Below are 16862 nucleotides of genomic sequence, written 5' to 3'. Positions count from 1 at the left end.
AGAAGAGGAAATGTCATTTCATTTGAGCCCCAATTAACTCTTCCTGTTTCTTCCCCTGTAATGGTAGGCGGGTCTCAGCCTTTGACCGTCCTGAGTCGTGTGCATGGAGCCAATGGGAGATGTTTAGGTCTCAGAGGCACTTCCATGGTTCTGGGCTTATTGTACCCCTTCAAAAATATCTTCCTCTGTCTTAAAAACAGTCGATTGTGATGGAAAATGCAGTAACCAGTCACAGGAAAGCACCCACGTTCCCACCTGTGGGTAGTTGCCATCTAATAAACTTGTGCCACTTTTTGCCTACTGCTCTGACCTACCAAAACAGGCTTTTGGAAATTATTTTGGGTATTTTTTTTCATTAATGTGCCTGCTCTTTTAGTTTTGTTCCCTTTTATGATGGCTGCTGATTCACTTGTGCCCTGAATGGCTCTGCCAGTCTCTCCCTGAAGACCTGACCTGAGCCATGATCCTTCCAGCCAGGACCGCACTGTGACAGGATGGCGAGACCTCTGTCTGTCAGCCCTGGTCTGGAGGCTGAGCTGGGATTGATAATTATCCCTTTTCTGATGACCTGTGAGTGGTGACTGTCAATTGTCCAAGGGTCATGATACATTTCCTCCAGGAACAGGAGGTCTCCGTGTCCCCAGAGCCCCAGGATGTTTGAGAGCTGGAGGTCTTCAGTCACCCCATGCTGGGGTTTCTCCTCAGGCCAGAGGAGGTGGCATCACTTTGAGGGCTGCCAGGGTCCCACCTCACCTGGGAAGCTTGTGGGTGTTTGACATGCTTCGGTATTTTCCCAGTTTATCCCCATTTCTTCAGGGGGTGACCACTTATCCCTCGCAGCTTGCCCTAAAATGGCGGCTCCTCCCTCACCCTGGCTATCATTATTGGGGCTCAACTTGGGGTGGAAATAGTCCCAAATGGCCTTGAACTCCTGTGGGAACCAGGCCAACAAGGAGGTGACATTACTCCTTTCAGGGAATTGTGGAGGCTCCGAAGGTCCCCGCTGAGGCTCCTTTTCTCCAGGCTCAGCTCCCCCAGCTCCCTCAGCCTCTCCTCATCGGACGTGCTCCAGAGCCTTCAAAAAGGGATCTCTTTCAGCTGCTAAGGCACAAGCCCCGAAAAATTCGCCAGCAGAAAATTCGCCTTGTCCGCAACACGGGGGGATCTTGTGCGAAAACAAAGAGATTTGCGGTGTGGTTGCTTGGGTAACAGGAAAGGAGCCATTTCAGGCACATCTGAAGAAACCTGGGATCCGCCGATCTGCTCACCCAAGCGGCTCCGCAGCCGCAAGGACAGTCTCAGGGAAGGCTCCCCGGGGCCTCCCCTCGCCCGGCCCCGCCCCGGCCCCGCCCCGCAGCCGTGCCCAGGAAGCGGGAGCAGGAAGCTGCGGGGCCGCGGGCATGGCGGGGAGTGGGCCGGCGGTGAGCGGGGAGTCCGCGGGCAGCGCCGGGGCTGGAGCGGGGCTGGAAGCCGGTGCTGCCTGGGCCGGGGGTGCGGAGCGCGGCCGCGAGCCCCTGGCAGGTGGCGAGGGCGGGACCGGGGCGGCCGCGGTGCCGCCGGGGTCTGGCGGGGCTCCCGGGCGAGAGCCGTCCGTGTCGTGCCCTGTGTGTGCCTTGTCTGTTCCCTCGCGTCGGGTTTCTGGCTGCACGGGTGGCACCGTGGCTGCCAAGTGCGTTTCAAACCCTCCCCAAGGCCGTAGGTATGGTTTCCGTAGTGTAGCGCTGTTGTGGGGGAGGCTGCTGTGTCGGGAACCAGCTCTGCAGGGTGCTGAACGCTTCTGTAATTTGTCCTGATGCACCTTAACCCCATCCCTGCTGTCCTCCGCAAATGAAAGGATTGGTCTCTTGCCAGGAGGCTTTAACTGTGCTTTGAATTAACATCTTCGTTGGTATTAACAGAACCTACCACGCCCCGTGAGTGCTTCTGGTAAAGGGGGAGGTGTGTGTTGTGTGCAGCCGATAAATAACAATGGTTAATAATTGTTTTGTTAACCATCAGTGTAAAAGCCATTGCCATGGGCCTCATCGACCTCATATGCACAGGAGCCACAGCGTCCATGAAGATAAAGGTCTCCCAGGCCCGTATCCCATTGCTGAAGACCCCAGCACCTGTGATATTGTCAAGGCTACACAGTAAGTACATGTTCTGAGTGTGCCGAGTGTTGAAATAGATGGGAGTGTCCTCAAATGTGAGGCAGGCTGGATATTTTAAGAAAGGAAACGTTTTCAGTTTCATTTTCTCTCTGTAGTGGAAGGAGAAAAATAGCTTATTGTTGCTACTGTAAATAAAAACATTTCGAGCAGCTTTGTTTAACTAGAAAATTCTACTCATCAAGGCACAGCCCCACTCTTTTTACAAGGCTTCCACTGAATGCAATGCGGAATTTGCTCCAGTAGGATCTGCTGGGTGATGCTTACTGAGATGTATTTTTTCTTTAGGATGCAACTGTCTCCAGACTGGAGAATACTGAAAAAATGATAAGTAAATTGAATTTTTTCTTTCTCATTTAAGGTATGGAATGCTAGAGCGATGCAAAGAACTGGTAGAAGCAGGATATGATGTTCGACAACCAGACAAAGAAAATGTGACTCTTCTTCACTGGGCAGCAATAAACAACAGACAGGAGCTGGTAAAGTAAGCTGGGAGTCCCTGTGACACTAACACAGTGTATTTTGCCACTGTTACCTATAATCACTTTGAGAAGAGAAGGGTAGAATTCAAATTTTAATGCACTTACCTTAGTGAAAATGTCACTGAAATGTAAAGGTAGCCCGTTTCTTTATGTGTGAAATCATGTAGTACATGAAATCATCCTGTAACAAAGATGAAAGCTGATTTTAGAAGTACCTTGCTAACGACTTTATTTTTTCTTCAACATTTTCTTGAAACAGCATTATTTACTGCTAAACCACTTTTGTCCATTTGCTTCTCCAGTGAATTTTTTATTATGAGTCATTTACTCCTTTAGCTATGTTATCTTTAGTATAATGTTTTGCTATTTTATTGTGTCTGTTCCTGACCTTATTGTGCTGTTTTTATACAGATATTACATTTCCAAAGGTGCAGTGGTGGATCAGCTTGGTGGAGATTTGAATTCTACACCCCTGCACTGGGCCACCAGGTAGTGCTGCTTGCAACCCCTAACTGCAAATCTGTCAGTATTTAAAGCTGTGGTAGCATTTTCTGGGAGAGCAAAGCACTACTTGTCTGGAGAAAACATAATCTGAAATAATTATTCTGGGAAAACTTCTCCAAGTGTAAAGTCCCCTGCTGGAAGATGAGTGCTTTCTTCTGGGCTGTTAGTCTTTTGCCAGAGTCAGAGGCTTGGGTGACTGCTCACAGGAGAAATTACTGTAGAATAACCACTGTAGTCTAAATTAATGCTTTGTCCTAGGCTTATTAGGCTGTATGTATTTAATATGATTTCCTGAATAAAGCCATGAGAAGCTGAAATATTTTGTGGGATGCCTGTGCGAATTATTAAGGCAATGCTTTCATTAAAATATCAATTTTTAAAATCATCTCTATAGTTTCACTTCACATATTGTTGTAGACAAGGACACCTTCCAATGGTCGTGTTATTGTTGAAATGTGGAGCGGATCCCAGTCTTATTGATGGGGAAGGATTCAGTAGCATTCATTTGGCAGTGCTGTTCCAACACATGCCCATCATAGCCTACCTCATAGCAAAAGGCCAGGTATGTTGCTGATGCCCCACATGTTCTTTTCTGCTTACGAGTAGCTTCCTGTGTATAAGAGACATTTCAGAATTAATTGGGTTTTTTTTTCCCTAGATGAAAAACAGTGATTTTACACCTATGTTTATGTGCTAGAAGCACAGACAAACTTAGGTATTTTTTATATTTGTATATATAATTTTTTTAATGCTCTTCCTTATTCCTGTCATCCCCCACATCCAGATTCACCTACATTTCGGCATGTTTAGGAGTGTTGTTAAAAAGTAGCATATGTTGTGTAGACATCATGAAGTATTTATGATTTGATTACAGCTTTGTAACTAATAATCTATGCAGTTTTCCATAAACTGAAGAATGCAGAAAAAATGATCAGACTAGGTCTGAATTTTCATTAGAAATTTCTGGTTTGTATCCATGGTAGTTGATGTCTCTTAGCTTATATGTAAAATGAGCAGAATTGATGGCAAGTGTAACAACAGGCTGATAAAAATGACAAGAGAGTTCTTATATTATCTAGACTGATTCTGAGAAACAATCTAGCATTAGGATTTAAAAGTTTGTTAAGTTTATTTTCTTTCTCATGAAGTTTTCTTTAGGGAGAGTAACTGACTTCAGGAATGTGGGTGCAGTGGCATGTATCACAGGCTTAATAAAGTTGTATGCCCACCTACCTTCTACTAAAAATATCCATGTGAATAACTCTTTTAAGTAAATCTGCACTAATGTAATGATGAGTGGAGGCAGAAAGCAAGGAAACCTTTGTTGTGAAGAAGGAAGAAAATTTAGGTTAGATATTTGCCTATGTCTTGAGATACATAATCCTTCTTGGTTGTTTTAATAAACCTGTTTTATGTATTTTCTTTATATCTTTTATGTACATCTATTTACACAAGGGATATGGTTAACATTGCTTTACAAGGTCCATCTTACTGATAGTATTTCTTTGCAAAGAGGACAAGAAATACAGTTGACATGATTCACTTAAAAATATCCTTAGTGGAGTCTCTCTTTTAAAAATTTCTTTAAATGGAAACTCAGAATATTCTGTAAGGAGTGACATGCAAGACTTATAGAAGGAGGAAAACGTTTTAAATGAGTGTTGGCTTCTTGGCTGATATATTTTGATTTCTGTCTTCTTCTGTTCATTAGTGAAGCTAAGCCAGTTATATAGCCCCAAATTCCACTGTTTCCTGAAATCACTGGTAATCACTTGCTTATGTTTTTCTTAATCTTAGAACATAGACACAACAGACTTCAATGGACAAACACCTTTAATGTTAACAGCACAAAAAGCCATTGGGTAAGTGGAGAATAACTGAAGAAGAGTCTATTGTATTGTACTCAAGAAGCAGTGAGGTGAATTTTTCCTCACTGTCTTTTATTTTTTTAACTGACATTCCTTTCCCTTCCGTTTGTACGAAAATATGAGGTGTGTCAGAGATCCAGAATTGGGAATGCTCATTGGATATAGCGAAGAAAGTGAAAGGAAGTTCTTAAATAAGTTTAGGTTTGTGACTAAATCATCTGCAGCCTTATTGTATTTTCTTCAAAATGAAAACAAATGTGTGTGTGGATGCAGTGAAATGCATTTAGAACTAACGAAATGGGGAGATACAAGATCTGGTGTTGGAGAAGATATAATCTGTGTTATGTACCTCATATTTGTAAAAATGGTAGGGTAACATCATCTGGAGAAAAACTTCCAGGGCAGGTGGGGAATTCTAAACGTGGATCTACCATTGATGAGCTGGTTGTGAGAAGGCATTGTGTATCTGCTGTTGGTTCACAGATGGGAACTGTTGTTTTATAAAGTGTTCAAAAGTTTCATTTCCAGTCTAGATTATCTTCTGTTTGTTAACTTTTATACTTTATTTTCATCTAGACCAGAACCCATGAAGTTTCTCTTAAAGTTTAACCCCTTTCTCAATGCTGTAGACAATGTTCAAAAGAATACTGCACTGCATTGGGCAATAGCCTCAGGAAATACTAGTGCAGTGGATCTGTTGCTGGAAGCTGGTGCCAGCCTGGACATAAAAAATCTTAAGGTAGGATTTCCTTTGTGATATTTTATCCCATGTAGCATGAATGTATAAAATGAATGTAAAGAAAAATCTCAATCTTCTCCATGTTGAATGTAAATTGCAGCAGGGTTTGGCTAAGAGTAGGTGTTCTTAGTCTTTCCCAAAAGGGAGTTAGTACTTTTCTTGAGGTGTGGCTCAGAGTATGAATGCAGAGATTCTTTGCAAACTTTGTGTAATGAACAGCCAAACCTTGTGTTCACTGAACAGTAATTGTGTCCTTTGACTTGATTCTGCTCCCTCGCCCTTTCTTGCTTCATTTTCTTGGGGTGTTTAATTAGTTTCATTTTCTTGGGGCCTTGTTTAATTTCTTTTTCATTTCTTCATTTGGCTGTTTTCTACTTAAAGACGTTGTCACGAGGACTTGGGCAGATTTTAAAAAATACATTTCTTAGTGTCTAGTCAGACTTGTAAAGACTTCAAATTAAGTGAATGTCCTCCTGTGAAAGCTGGTGTTTGGCGATGCCCGCTTGTACATTCAAAAGGTTATCACACATGAAAGGCTTCAACTTAATGTTTGTAGAAATTGATAGCATAAATGTTGAAAGTATAGATTCCCATGACTATATAGATATGTTATTGGAAGCAGTCCTACAGATAAACAGCTGCAATCTATCTACAAGTATCAGTTTTCACAGCTATGAAGCTCTGATTTAAGCATGTTAGCACTCTGAATTTAGCTTTATTTTACCTTAAAAAATAGTGGAGGGGGAGGTAGGGCTGGGAAGTAACTGCCCAGTTAGTCTTGTTTTAACGGTATTAATTTCTTGCTTTTGTTAAAAGTGAGAGTATTTATGTGTAAAGTAATAAATAAATAAATAACCCTATTTGTTGTTAAAGGGAGAGAGACCACTTGACATTGCTTACCAAAGTCAGAATCACTTCATGGTTTACATGCTACAAGAGGAAGAAAAAATGAGGAACAGGAGAAATAACAGGTTACTGAAAATAGTAGAGAAATATGAGGTAATTTCCTGAGTAATAACTAATAGAAATAAAACCAGAGCATGCTGTGTTTAGAGTGACATGCAAATTAACTCTAACAAGTTAAGTCTAACTCTTCTGAAATTGGGTGCACAAAATAGAATTCTTTAAAAGCACATTGGAGTGGTTTGGGTGAGAGTTTTATGTCATACCTCACCCCTGCTTTCGATGTATTAATGTGTCACCTTGTTCTATCCTATTGTGAGTCTTTCAGCATTTCTCATTACATGAACTGAATACTTTTAAGTAAGACCTGCTTGAGTACTTTGTCATATTTTAACAACAATAATAATTTTAACAGCTCTTCCTGATGTTAGCATCTTCCTTGACATTCATGTGGGCCATTGGATACGTCATGGACTTAAGTTCTGATTCTTGGCTTTTAAAAGGAGGTTTGCTTCTCAGCCTGCTGTTTGTGATGTCTCTGTTTGTGAGGTTTGTGGCTTTTTCTCTCTGTTTATGTACTTACTTGTCAAAGACACTTTAAAAAGCATCTGATGCATAATTCTTTTCAAAGTTTAGTTTCAGTTAACATAAAAGGTACCTCCTGAGAAATAGTTGCACGGTGTGTGGAGAATTTAAATGCCTGTACTTTTTAGAATGAATGACCATAATAATCGGATGTACTTAGGTGCACATAATAATAGTTTCTTGTCCCTGAAGGATTTGGAAAAAAAACCCCAAACCTAGTCTGTTAGCTAGTTTTATTGTCAGAGTGATACTGATGGTCTCTATCTGGTAGACATTGAGATATGTGCTCAGAAATGTCCTTTATCACAACTTTTTCCTGCTATATTCTGTCACAAAATGAGTTTTAATGTGTCATCCCCTCTCCCACTCCCCAGACCTCCCAGTGTTATCCTGAGCTGCTTCTCACTTTTCCTGCCAGTCAATGGTCGCTGATGTGGCAATGCTGCCTGTGTGCAAATGGACAGAGATGGAACTTTTCAAGCAGCCCTACAGCATTTCTCAGATACATAATATTGTGCTGGAGCAGAGCACTCTTTGGTTTTATTTTTGCATTGTTAACCCCCTATATGTATGGATGAAGAATGCTTTTGAGTAACAGTTCTTGATTGCTTTGAGCAACTTGAAATAAATCGTGTGCATGAAGTTTTTACAGTTACAAACCAGATGATTTATATTCTATGGATTTATGTTTCAAATATATTTTGAAAAATATTTATTTCTTTTAATGTTCTTTCAGGCAACTCGTGGGGCTCAAGAATCTAAGATATCTTCCCACAGCATTTCTGCTAAGTTCAGTTTTCTGGATGTCCATGACCTGGTTTTTCTGGTTCCTGCCTGATATCCTTTATACTCAAGAAAAGCAATTCTGCTTGGAGTTTCTTGTAAATCTAAACCTGGTTGTGCAAACTGTGATGACAAGTTCCAGATAATTCCATGTGACTGTTAATGTCTGGTAAGATGGGTTTAATCCCATTGGGAAGGGGCAAAATGACTTTAAAGTTAGACACTGACTAAAATTCTGTACCTTCTTTTGTCTATAGGTTTTTGTCTTCTTTGTAACCTGACCTATTGCATATGTTACTGGAATATCAGAATGAAGGTTTTATAAAACTAATGATTTCTGTTAGCACCTTCATGTCACTCTTTAATCTTCCTCACTGAGACTGTTGTACAGTCATGTATTTTGTCATATGGTACAACTGGGTAACACATATCTTAATAATAATATTGTAAGCATCTCTTCTTTCTAAAATGATAAGCATTTGACAGTTGGTGGTATTCATGCTCCTGCCTTTAAAAACAACATCCTCTACCACCCCCTCCCTAAAAAAAAGAAGAAATTTCTTTGTGTTCCTGCAAAGTAGACTGTCCAGTCTCCTGTCTTTATTCACAGGTTACATTGACTCTTTAGTATTCAGTGAATTAATTTCTATCTGACATTTACTTGCTTTGAAGAGCCTTCTCAGTGATGAGTACAGAAACATTTTAGTAGTTAGAGTAGTTTGTGCTCTCTTTCCAGTGCCCTGTTCTTTTGTTACACAGTGGGCATCTGTTTGTTGATAAAGTTGTGTGAAAAAGCCTTTAGGAAGATACTTAGAACTGCAAATAATTTTGTACTAAAGCAGCTACAATGTATTGCTACACAGTTTAAATTAATTTTTAATTCAGCCTTTAAATTACATTTTCTCTTGTGCTGTTCCCAATTAGGATGTCCTTAATGGAATTATCAGGATTAACTTTGATGAACTGATCAAGTGGATTCCTGCTGGGGATTCACACACAAGCTTGTATAAATGGAAATGGTGTTATTCAATTGTTGTGAAGGTTTAAGGTTTGTTTTATTGGTGTAATCTAAGTTGAAAGGAAAAAAAAAATCCACTGGTAGGGATTTGAGTTGGACACTTTGCTGAAGATAGTGAGCATAGCAATATTCTTGAAGTACTAACCATAGCTTGGTGAGATGGGCCAGTGGATAGGTTTCCATTTCACTGTCCAACCCTTTTTCTCATGAGTGTGTTTTCCTTCTGGAGCTCATCACAGATCTGTGTGTTTTAAAAGTTTCCAGGATTTTAGTTAGCTGTATTTGTCTGTCAGACTTCCTCTGGACTGAATGAAAATCCAGCCATTCTAACTAAAGATTTCTCTGAGCTCAAAAAAACCAAAACCAGTGCAAATAGACCAGTAGTATCCACAAGAAACACACCATCATTTTGACTTCTATAATTGCACCCTGCAACTGCACTGTAACAAAAACAGCTGGTGTTTGTGCCAGTATTTCAGGAGTTGTCACCTTGGTTTTCATTAGAACTGTTTGCAGTGTTGTTAGTTCATAAGACAAAGCAGCTTTGAGGTTGCCATCCTGGATTTTTAAAAATTATTTTCTCTGGAGTTCATGAAGTGATGGAGGAGTCGCTGGAGATGCAATCCAGACTTGAGCTCTCTGTCTGGTCCTTGGTGGCAGCAGAGACTGTTCTGTAGCAGCCTGAATTCTCAAGTTTCATGCATGACTTTAATTTGTATGAAACTAGTCCCACTCCATATTCCTCTGTTGCTGTGTAGAGACAGTTAATCTTGACATGTTTTTCTTCCCCAGTCATCTGATACACAGGTGGTTTTAGTTCACAGTGTAAAAATGGTATTCCTAATGTCCCACTACCTTCAGAAGTGTTTAGCAGTGTGTGCTTGGGCTTTTTTTTTTGTGTGACAAAAATAGTTTCAGGATGACTTTCAGTTTCATTTTTCTGAATGAGTATATTTAGTTGCTTTTGTCTGAAATGAATGGGACAAGTGAAGACTGGGTAAGAGCCTGTTTGAGTTAGGGGTAGGTGCAGCAGCCAAACAAATCTCACAGATGCCAGAAGCTTTATAGCTCTGCATGTCTGACTGATATTGTTTAAATAAAATACAAAAGCTTCAGAGAGGAAAAAATAAATACAATTTGTTTCATACCTCTGAAATATTCAAAAGCAGAAGTCTGGAAGACTTTTAAGGAGGATAACATGGAGCCATATTGTGATGCAGGTTTATACAGTTGTAACAGTCTTCTTCAGCACTCAAAGTGGACAGAATATTCCATTTCTCTGATAAGATGGCCTTGGAAGGACAGAGAGGATCCCACTGTAAAAGCAAAAGTAATTTTTTCCTTCTTGTGTCTTGCCTGTAAAGTAGTATTAACTAATTTTAGAATATTTTGCTTGTTTGACAAATAATGATGTTTTGAGTTAAAAGAATATAGTCCTTAACCTGACTATCACATACCACAAATGTAATTCTTAAAATCACTGTTGTGTTCAGCATGATGGGTCAGCTCTATTATTTCTATAAAACCTGGAGCACTGATCCTGGGTATATAAAGACTTCAGAAGAAGAAAGAAAAGAGGTAGGTGATTTTGTAAAAACGAATGGAAGGGCTGGTGCTGTGCAACATGTATCAGCCACTTCTGGTGGTTGCTTGTCATCATGTGCAGCTTTGTTAAACTGGAAAGCAGTGAAATATTCTTCCTTGCAAGAGGTTTTAGCAATGCTGTTTAACACCACAGATCTTGGAGAATTTCTCCTTCTACTGCTTGTTTCCTTATCTTCCTTGTCCTGCTGTAATTTCCTTGCCTCTATCTTCTCATTGAAACGTGAGCTTTGGCCAAAGATTGTACAGACCCACTGGTGTTATCTGTGATATGAATTCACATAGAACTTCACTTCTAAAAAATAGAAGTTTTGCATGGTTTCTGCTTCAGTTGTCTATGGTTAGAAAGAAATAGTCACAGTGCTTTCCTATATATCATGTGCTAGTAATTATTTACATTTTATCATGTACTTTGAGGATGTGTATAATGTTTTTTGTGCTTGAACATCATGCACCTCACATGCTATTTCCTAACTGTTTTATAGTAGCCAAAAGAAATCATGGGCAGCCAGTCCGTAGAGAATTTAGTGTCTGGTCTCCAGTGGGTTAAGGAAAGCATTTTCTTTGTGATCTCATGGCTCTCATTGAGGTTGTATTCCTTCCAATTGCCAGGGAGAATAAACTGCAGTTCTAACATATTGCCACAGGACTCATAAACGTTGTGTCCTTGTAAAGGAGCAGGCTTCATCTCCCTGAAGTCTGGCTGACTATATGAGAGGTGCCATCTCATTTTAAGGAATATTTAATTCACATAATTTATTAATTTTGGCAACACAGAAATACTTTTCTGAGTAATCTTGTGTGGGTGAAGCTGCATTAGTCTTTACTGGTTTGTTTTTTCTTGTGCACCTTTTTAATAGCGACTTCTTATTCCTGTTCGTGCTTAGCACTTAAAATACTTACAACCTGCAAAAGTCCTAATGTAGAAATCTTCATAGCACCTATGGAAATGTTATCCAAATGCAAGCACAAAATACTTTATCTTTCAGAACATTATAGCTCTTGCAGAAGCTGGTTGCTTGGACTTCAGAACATTTTGCACATCATGTCTTGTAAGTAGGGCTTTTGTACTTTTTTTTTTTTTGTGAATCTGCCTTTTACTCAATACTGCCATAAAAATACTTTTTCCTCACTGCCTGTCATTAAAGTGTTACACACGTAGTTTGTTATATATTGTTTAGGTTTCTTTATTTCTTTTGTGGTAATAAGAGATGCTTTGAGATCCTTGGACTCTAATCTTAATTTTTTAAAATGCAATTTTTTTTTTAGTTAAGGTGTATGGTTCTCATCTATGTTCTGTGTTGTGAGGTCTATGACACAGTAATTATGCAAAATGTGGTAACTGTAAGATGATGCCTTAAATTTTGAGCAAAGTAGATGCTTCTGCTATGAATGTGTTCTTTCCCTTCATCCTCACCTAGGTAAGGAAACCTTTGAGATCTGTGCATTGCCTTGCATGCCAAGCATGTGTAGCCAGATATGATCAGCATTCTCTGTGGACTGGACAGTGCATAGGTGAGAGTGTGTTGTTTTATCAAATTTGAAAATGCCACGTATTTTAAAAGTTGCAGAGATAACATTAATCCCCTTAAAGAGAGAGCACACATGACACAAGAATATCCTTGTGATACTGAAGGACTCTGATAGGTGCCAGAGGGAAATCAGATGGAAGAGATAAAAGCAAATAAGATTATTTAGGGATTGTTTGAATGGTCACCCTAAGAATACACACCATGCAATCTATAACTCTTTCTTTGGAGAGAGAAGGAACAGGGGATATGATTGAGACTTTAAAAAAGGAAAGAAAAAAATTATTAAGATGGTGGCTAAAGTGAATGCAGAATTATTAGCCAAGCATGTTATAGTAGAACTAGGGATTTAAAACTGGTAAAGGAAAAATGTCTCCACATGGCAGGCAGGGAAATTTTGGAGCTTGCTGCTGTAAGGGTTTGCAGACACAGGCAGTGTCAGCAGTTCAGAAAGGGATTAGACGAACTTTTTTGGACAATCTGTCCAGGAGTAGATGCTAAAAGAACCAGACAAGTGTGCACAGTCTGACATTTTAATGCAGTAGCTGTGGATGAGGAGAATGAAGTACAGGAAGTGGCTAGACTCGTGTGTCCTCCTGAACTTCCATTGCCCCTTGTCACTGTTAGGGACAGTTCTGAGGGGAGCAGCTGTACCAGAGATAACCCTGCAGGGCATTTCCATCTTCTTGTGTTCTTCCCTCTCACCCTCTCTCTTCCTTTCTGCCTTATTACTGGTGATGCTCAAGATAGGAAGGTGAGAGCTTCACATTTGTAACAATATATTTTTCACTTTTTTTTTTTTTTTGCCAACAGCCTTTTTCCTAGTGTTAAATGCTATTTTTGCAATGTTTGCTATTTACAAGGTGCTGAGACATCCTTCTCATGTGTTGTCTCAAAGCTTTGAGCAATATCATTGTAAATAAAAAAATATATCTTCATGTAACAGTTTTTCTGACAGAGGTCTAGGGTTTTTTACATGTATGTTTTCAATTCTGAAGCACACAAGGTCCAGCAAATTGAATAGCTTAGACTTCTCAGTATATGAGACAATTTTATTGTGCATGGTAGGGAGTTGTGGTTGCTTAATTAGGTCACACCAGACTAAAAGAGCTCAAGGCATGCTCTGAAGGAGACAAATCCTGGTTGACTTTATCAGAAGTAATTCTGTTATATAAATTGGGATGGCTTACAGGACAAAGTTGAGAGAGAGATCAGCCTTGCCAAGCTCTCTTGTGGATGGCAGAGGTTAAAATAAGAAATGATTTTGACTCTTTTTATTCCTGCTGGCTTCAGTTAAAAATACAAGTACTGCTGAATTTTAAAGTGTCCAACTATAAAAATATTTTTTCCTTTTTTTCCCTCGATTTCAGGCATTGGGAACCATTATTACTACCTGTTGTTCCTGTTTTTCCTGACAATGACTGGTGTCTGGCTGCTTTATGGAACTCTTCAGTGTATGTATCCATGAATGTAGTTTTATTTAGCTTTCAAATCCATCTCCAGCAGGAAGCATTTTTGTTAGAGAGGAAATAGGGAAGCCACGTGGCAGAAGGTCAGGTGACAGGTTCTAATCTGAATCTCCTTTGCTGTAACAGAAAATGAGTTTGCAAATACATTATTGCGAAAGCTTGATTTTTTTTGTTTGTTTGTTTTAATTTGTAAATATTCATACTAAATGCAGACATTTCTTTTTGGTTTTAAAGTAGTTTAATTCTGAAGAGAAAAAAGTATATTATCTTGTTAATGAACCTGGATTGTTACTTTGTAAAATTAAAAAAAATATTGAAAGGGAGAGGAAAACCCTTATAATTTAGTTGCTGAGGATGAATTGCTATAGCACCAACCTTTAAGAACAAGGATGTTTTTCTGTGGATCATGAGCACAGTGCAAAGATTATGCAGCCAGAATAGCAAGCATCTGTGTGGGTGCTTTTAGGTGGCAACGGGGTAGATGAAACATGGTGTTTCTAGAGGATGTTGCTATGTAATATTAATTTCATGCAAATAATCTTTCCTCAGCTCTTAAGGGCTTAAAACCACAATTAACTGATTGTGTGTCTTGTCAGATTGGTCCAACCACTGTGCAGCAAATTTCCATCAAGATGGAGCATGGACTTACTTCACCCAGACAGTGTCCTGCTCTCCCTGGGTTTCCTACATCTCCTCAGTAGCTTGTTTCCACACCCTGTGGGCCTCTGCATGGCTCACTGTTCAGCTTTATCAGGTAATATTTTCCTTCAGTTTATGCTTCTTGTCAAATTAAAGCTCTTCCCTGGATGACTTGCTCCCATAAAAACTCTGTGCCTGCTCTCCCTGGTTACTGTCACAGCAAGGTGCTTCTCCTAAATCTCAGGGCAGACCTTGAAGTTTCACAGGTTCAGCTTGTGCACTCAGCATTTCTCTGCTGGAAGTAGAATCACAGTCTGCAAATCATTCCTATGACTGAGCTCTGGGTTTGCTACTCAAAATGCCAAGCCTGTAAAAAGTTGAATTTAAAGACAGGAAATTTAACTGACTAATAGAACTGGTATTAATGCCCCCAAAACTGCACAAAAGCTCGGTAACACAATTATTCCTGAGTTGAAAATTCTGTGGCAGAGCTCAACCATGAGTCATTAGACTGTATTAAATCCCACTGCTACTGTAAAAATATATGACCTGGATTTTATCTTGTTGAGGACTGTCAAATTTCTTGTTTATGTTTTTCTTAGAGAAAAGCTTGGCTATGCAAACAAAATTGAGAGGAGCTGTCTTAAAACATCTGTGAAACAGCTTGTTTAGCAGCTCTTAGGAAAGAGGTGTCTTTGAAATATGTGTTAAGCACACTGAGCTAAGGGCTTGTTTTACATCTTGTTTAGTTAAAAAAACCCAAAAACCAAAAAGCTTCACAATATTAGATGTGTACAGCTAGATATTTGCAATGTCCAAGACAGTGGGATATCATGATGAAAAAAGATAGGGAGGATTAACTACTTAACACAGTTTAAGTCCTGTGTTTCATACACAGTGATTTGAAAACATACTGCTTTATGGCATTTAGTGTCATTGGGGATCAAGGTATCTTTTTCTACCATTTTGTGTGGTACAATGTAGACAAAAATCTGAGGAGATTGGTGCTTAACTGTGATAGATCTTATACTTCTGCAGACATCTGTGAAATACAGTCTTCACAGACATCCCAATGAAGCTTGTCTTCTCTGGAAGCTGGTTCTTGCCAGGTTCTCTGTTAGCCCAAGTGACATTTAGAGACATACTTTTCATCATACTTTCCATGCTAACCATAGCAGTGGTTACTTATTTGTTAGATATGTCCAGGCTCTTCCCCCCTACTCCCTTCTTATTAGTATCTTTTGCTCACTAGGATTTTAATTGGTGATGTTCATGTTGTAACCATTACTTACGGGTTTTTTCCAATCAGATTGTGTTCCTGGGGTTGACCTCACATGAAAGAATGAATCTCCTGGTACAGAGAAAATCCTCTAAGCATCCTGTTTCACTCAGGAGGACTCCATACAAGTGGGTATTAATGAATAGAGTGTTTTAAACATGTTATCTCTTCAGTACCGATTTGCTTCACTGCTCCATAAATGCAAAATCACTGGTTTTGGGGTGAGGGAGTGCTGCCCAAAAATTTGTTCATCAGTCTCTGTCTGTTGTGTAGTATCAGAAAGAGAATTAAGGTATGAGCTGGTTCCTTTCTGACTTCTCCTGCAGTATTTAGCTCTATTAATAGAGAAATCAGCACCAAGGTTTCCCTGTTTCCTCAGGTATACTAACAGATGGGATCTTAGTAAGTGTGGGGCATTATTTGAGTTCAGCTTAATCTACTCTTATGTGTTAATGCAAAACATGTTGTAAAAGTTCAGCAAAGGAATAATGCTCAATTGAGAGCTCTTCTGTTTCTTCTCCCTGAGCTGTCTGCCTTGATAGGTTAATATCTAAGTGGTGTCTCAGGGTGAGGTGGTATTTTTCATGCTTGCAGTCTTCTTTTCTTAGGTTTATTAATGCATATTCTTCTCTTTTTTTCAGCCTTGGATGCTTCCAGAATCTTGCAGACTTTTTTCAGTGCAGTTGCTTTGGTATGTTCAAACCCAACTTGATTGACTGGACCAAGCAATACAAACTTTTTCATCTGGCAAAGGAGAAAAATGTTCATTCTGTGTAAAATTTTGCTTAATTTCTAAGATGGTTGAGCTGAAAGCTGAATAAAACTAGATATTTTGTTGATTTCTACAAATTCTTCTGAAGCTGCTTGTTTTTATTTTTTATTATTGTTTCAAATATTAAACTTACCTTACATAAGATAGAGCAGATTTGTATATGGAACAGTCACTGTGTATCTGTGTATGTACACTTTGAGCTGAAACTATTTAAAATTTTATGTGAGGAGATGACACAAATATATATATTTCTAAAGGTAAGTTTTTGGGGCAGAATTTCAAAATTATGTTGGTAACATTTGCTTTACTTTTCTGGTAACAAAAGACAAATTTGAAAATTAATGTGAACGTTCATGTTAAAAACCTAATACTACAATTACATTGTAATTTTATTGCTTATGCTGTGAAAATCTCTATTAAGTCTTTGTATTTGAAGAGTTTACATGTAATAAAATAGAGCTTTCATACTTGTAAGTGTATTTTTTGCAGATTGAAATAGAGTCAAGGGATATGTGACCAGCGAGGTATTTAAGAGTGGGT

At 39.2% G+C, this 16862-nt stretch overlaps 1 protein-coding gene across 2 annotated transcripts; it reads left to right on the top strand.

Annotated features, from left to right (window-relative positions):
* Nucleotides 1–1353: 1353 nt before the first annotated feature.
* On the top strand, nucleotides 1354–16789 carry ZDHHC13 (zinc finger DHHC-type palmitoyltransferase 13). Of its 2 annotated transcripts, XM_059848315.1 has the most exons (17): nucleotides 1354–1421; nucleotides 1999–2132; nucleotides 2512–2634; nucleotides 3044–3121; nucleotides 3554–3698; nucleotides 4934–4998; nucleotides 5581–5743; nucleotides 6617–6742; nucleotides 7062–7195; nucleotides 7968–8071; nucleotides 10489–10610; nucleotides 11624–11686; nucleotides 12056–12149; nucleotides 13534–13617; nucleotides 14229–14386; nucleotides 15581–15678; nucleotides 16192–16789. In XM_059848315.1, exons 1-17 carry the CDS (start codon nucleotides 1401–1403, stop codon nucleotides 16325–16327), a joined length of 1848 nt encoding a protein of 615 aa, XP_059704298.1. In that variant the 5' UTR covers nucleotides 1354–1400; the 3' UTR covers nucleotides 16328–16789. The 2 variants fall into 2 exon arrangements, with proteins under 2 accessions (XP_059704298.1, XP_059704299.1); XM_059848316.1 differs by lacking the exon at nucleotides 6617–6742.
* The last annotated feature ends 73 nt before the right edge of the window (nucleotides 16790–16862 follow it).

Source organism: Haemorhous mexicanus, chromosome 6 (assembly GCF_027477595.1).
Source record: "Haemorhous mexicanus isolate bHaeMex1 chromosome 6, bHaeMex1.pri, whole genome shotgun sequence".
Taxonomy (NCBI): Eukaryota; Metazoa; Chordata; class Aves; order Passeriformes; family Fringillidae; genus Haemorhous; species Haemorhous mexicanus.
The sequence above is the reverse complement of the archived record's forward strand: the minus strand, read 5'-3'. Positions and strand labels throughout refer to the sequence as shown.

Bases quoted from the DNA above. Each gene is read 5' to 3' on its own strand.
- ZDHHC13 (XM_059848315.1), top strand. From the start codon at position 1,401: ATGGCGGGGAGTGGGCCGGCG. The intron at 1,422-1,998 runs GTGAGCGGGGAG...GTTAACCATCAG, and splicing joins TGGCGGGGAGTGGGCCGGCG to TGTAAAAGCCATTGCCATGG. The intron at 2,635-3,043 runs GTAAGCTGGGAG...GTTTTTATACAG, and splicing joins AACAGACAGGAGCTGGTAAA to ATATTACATTTCCAAAGGTG.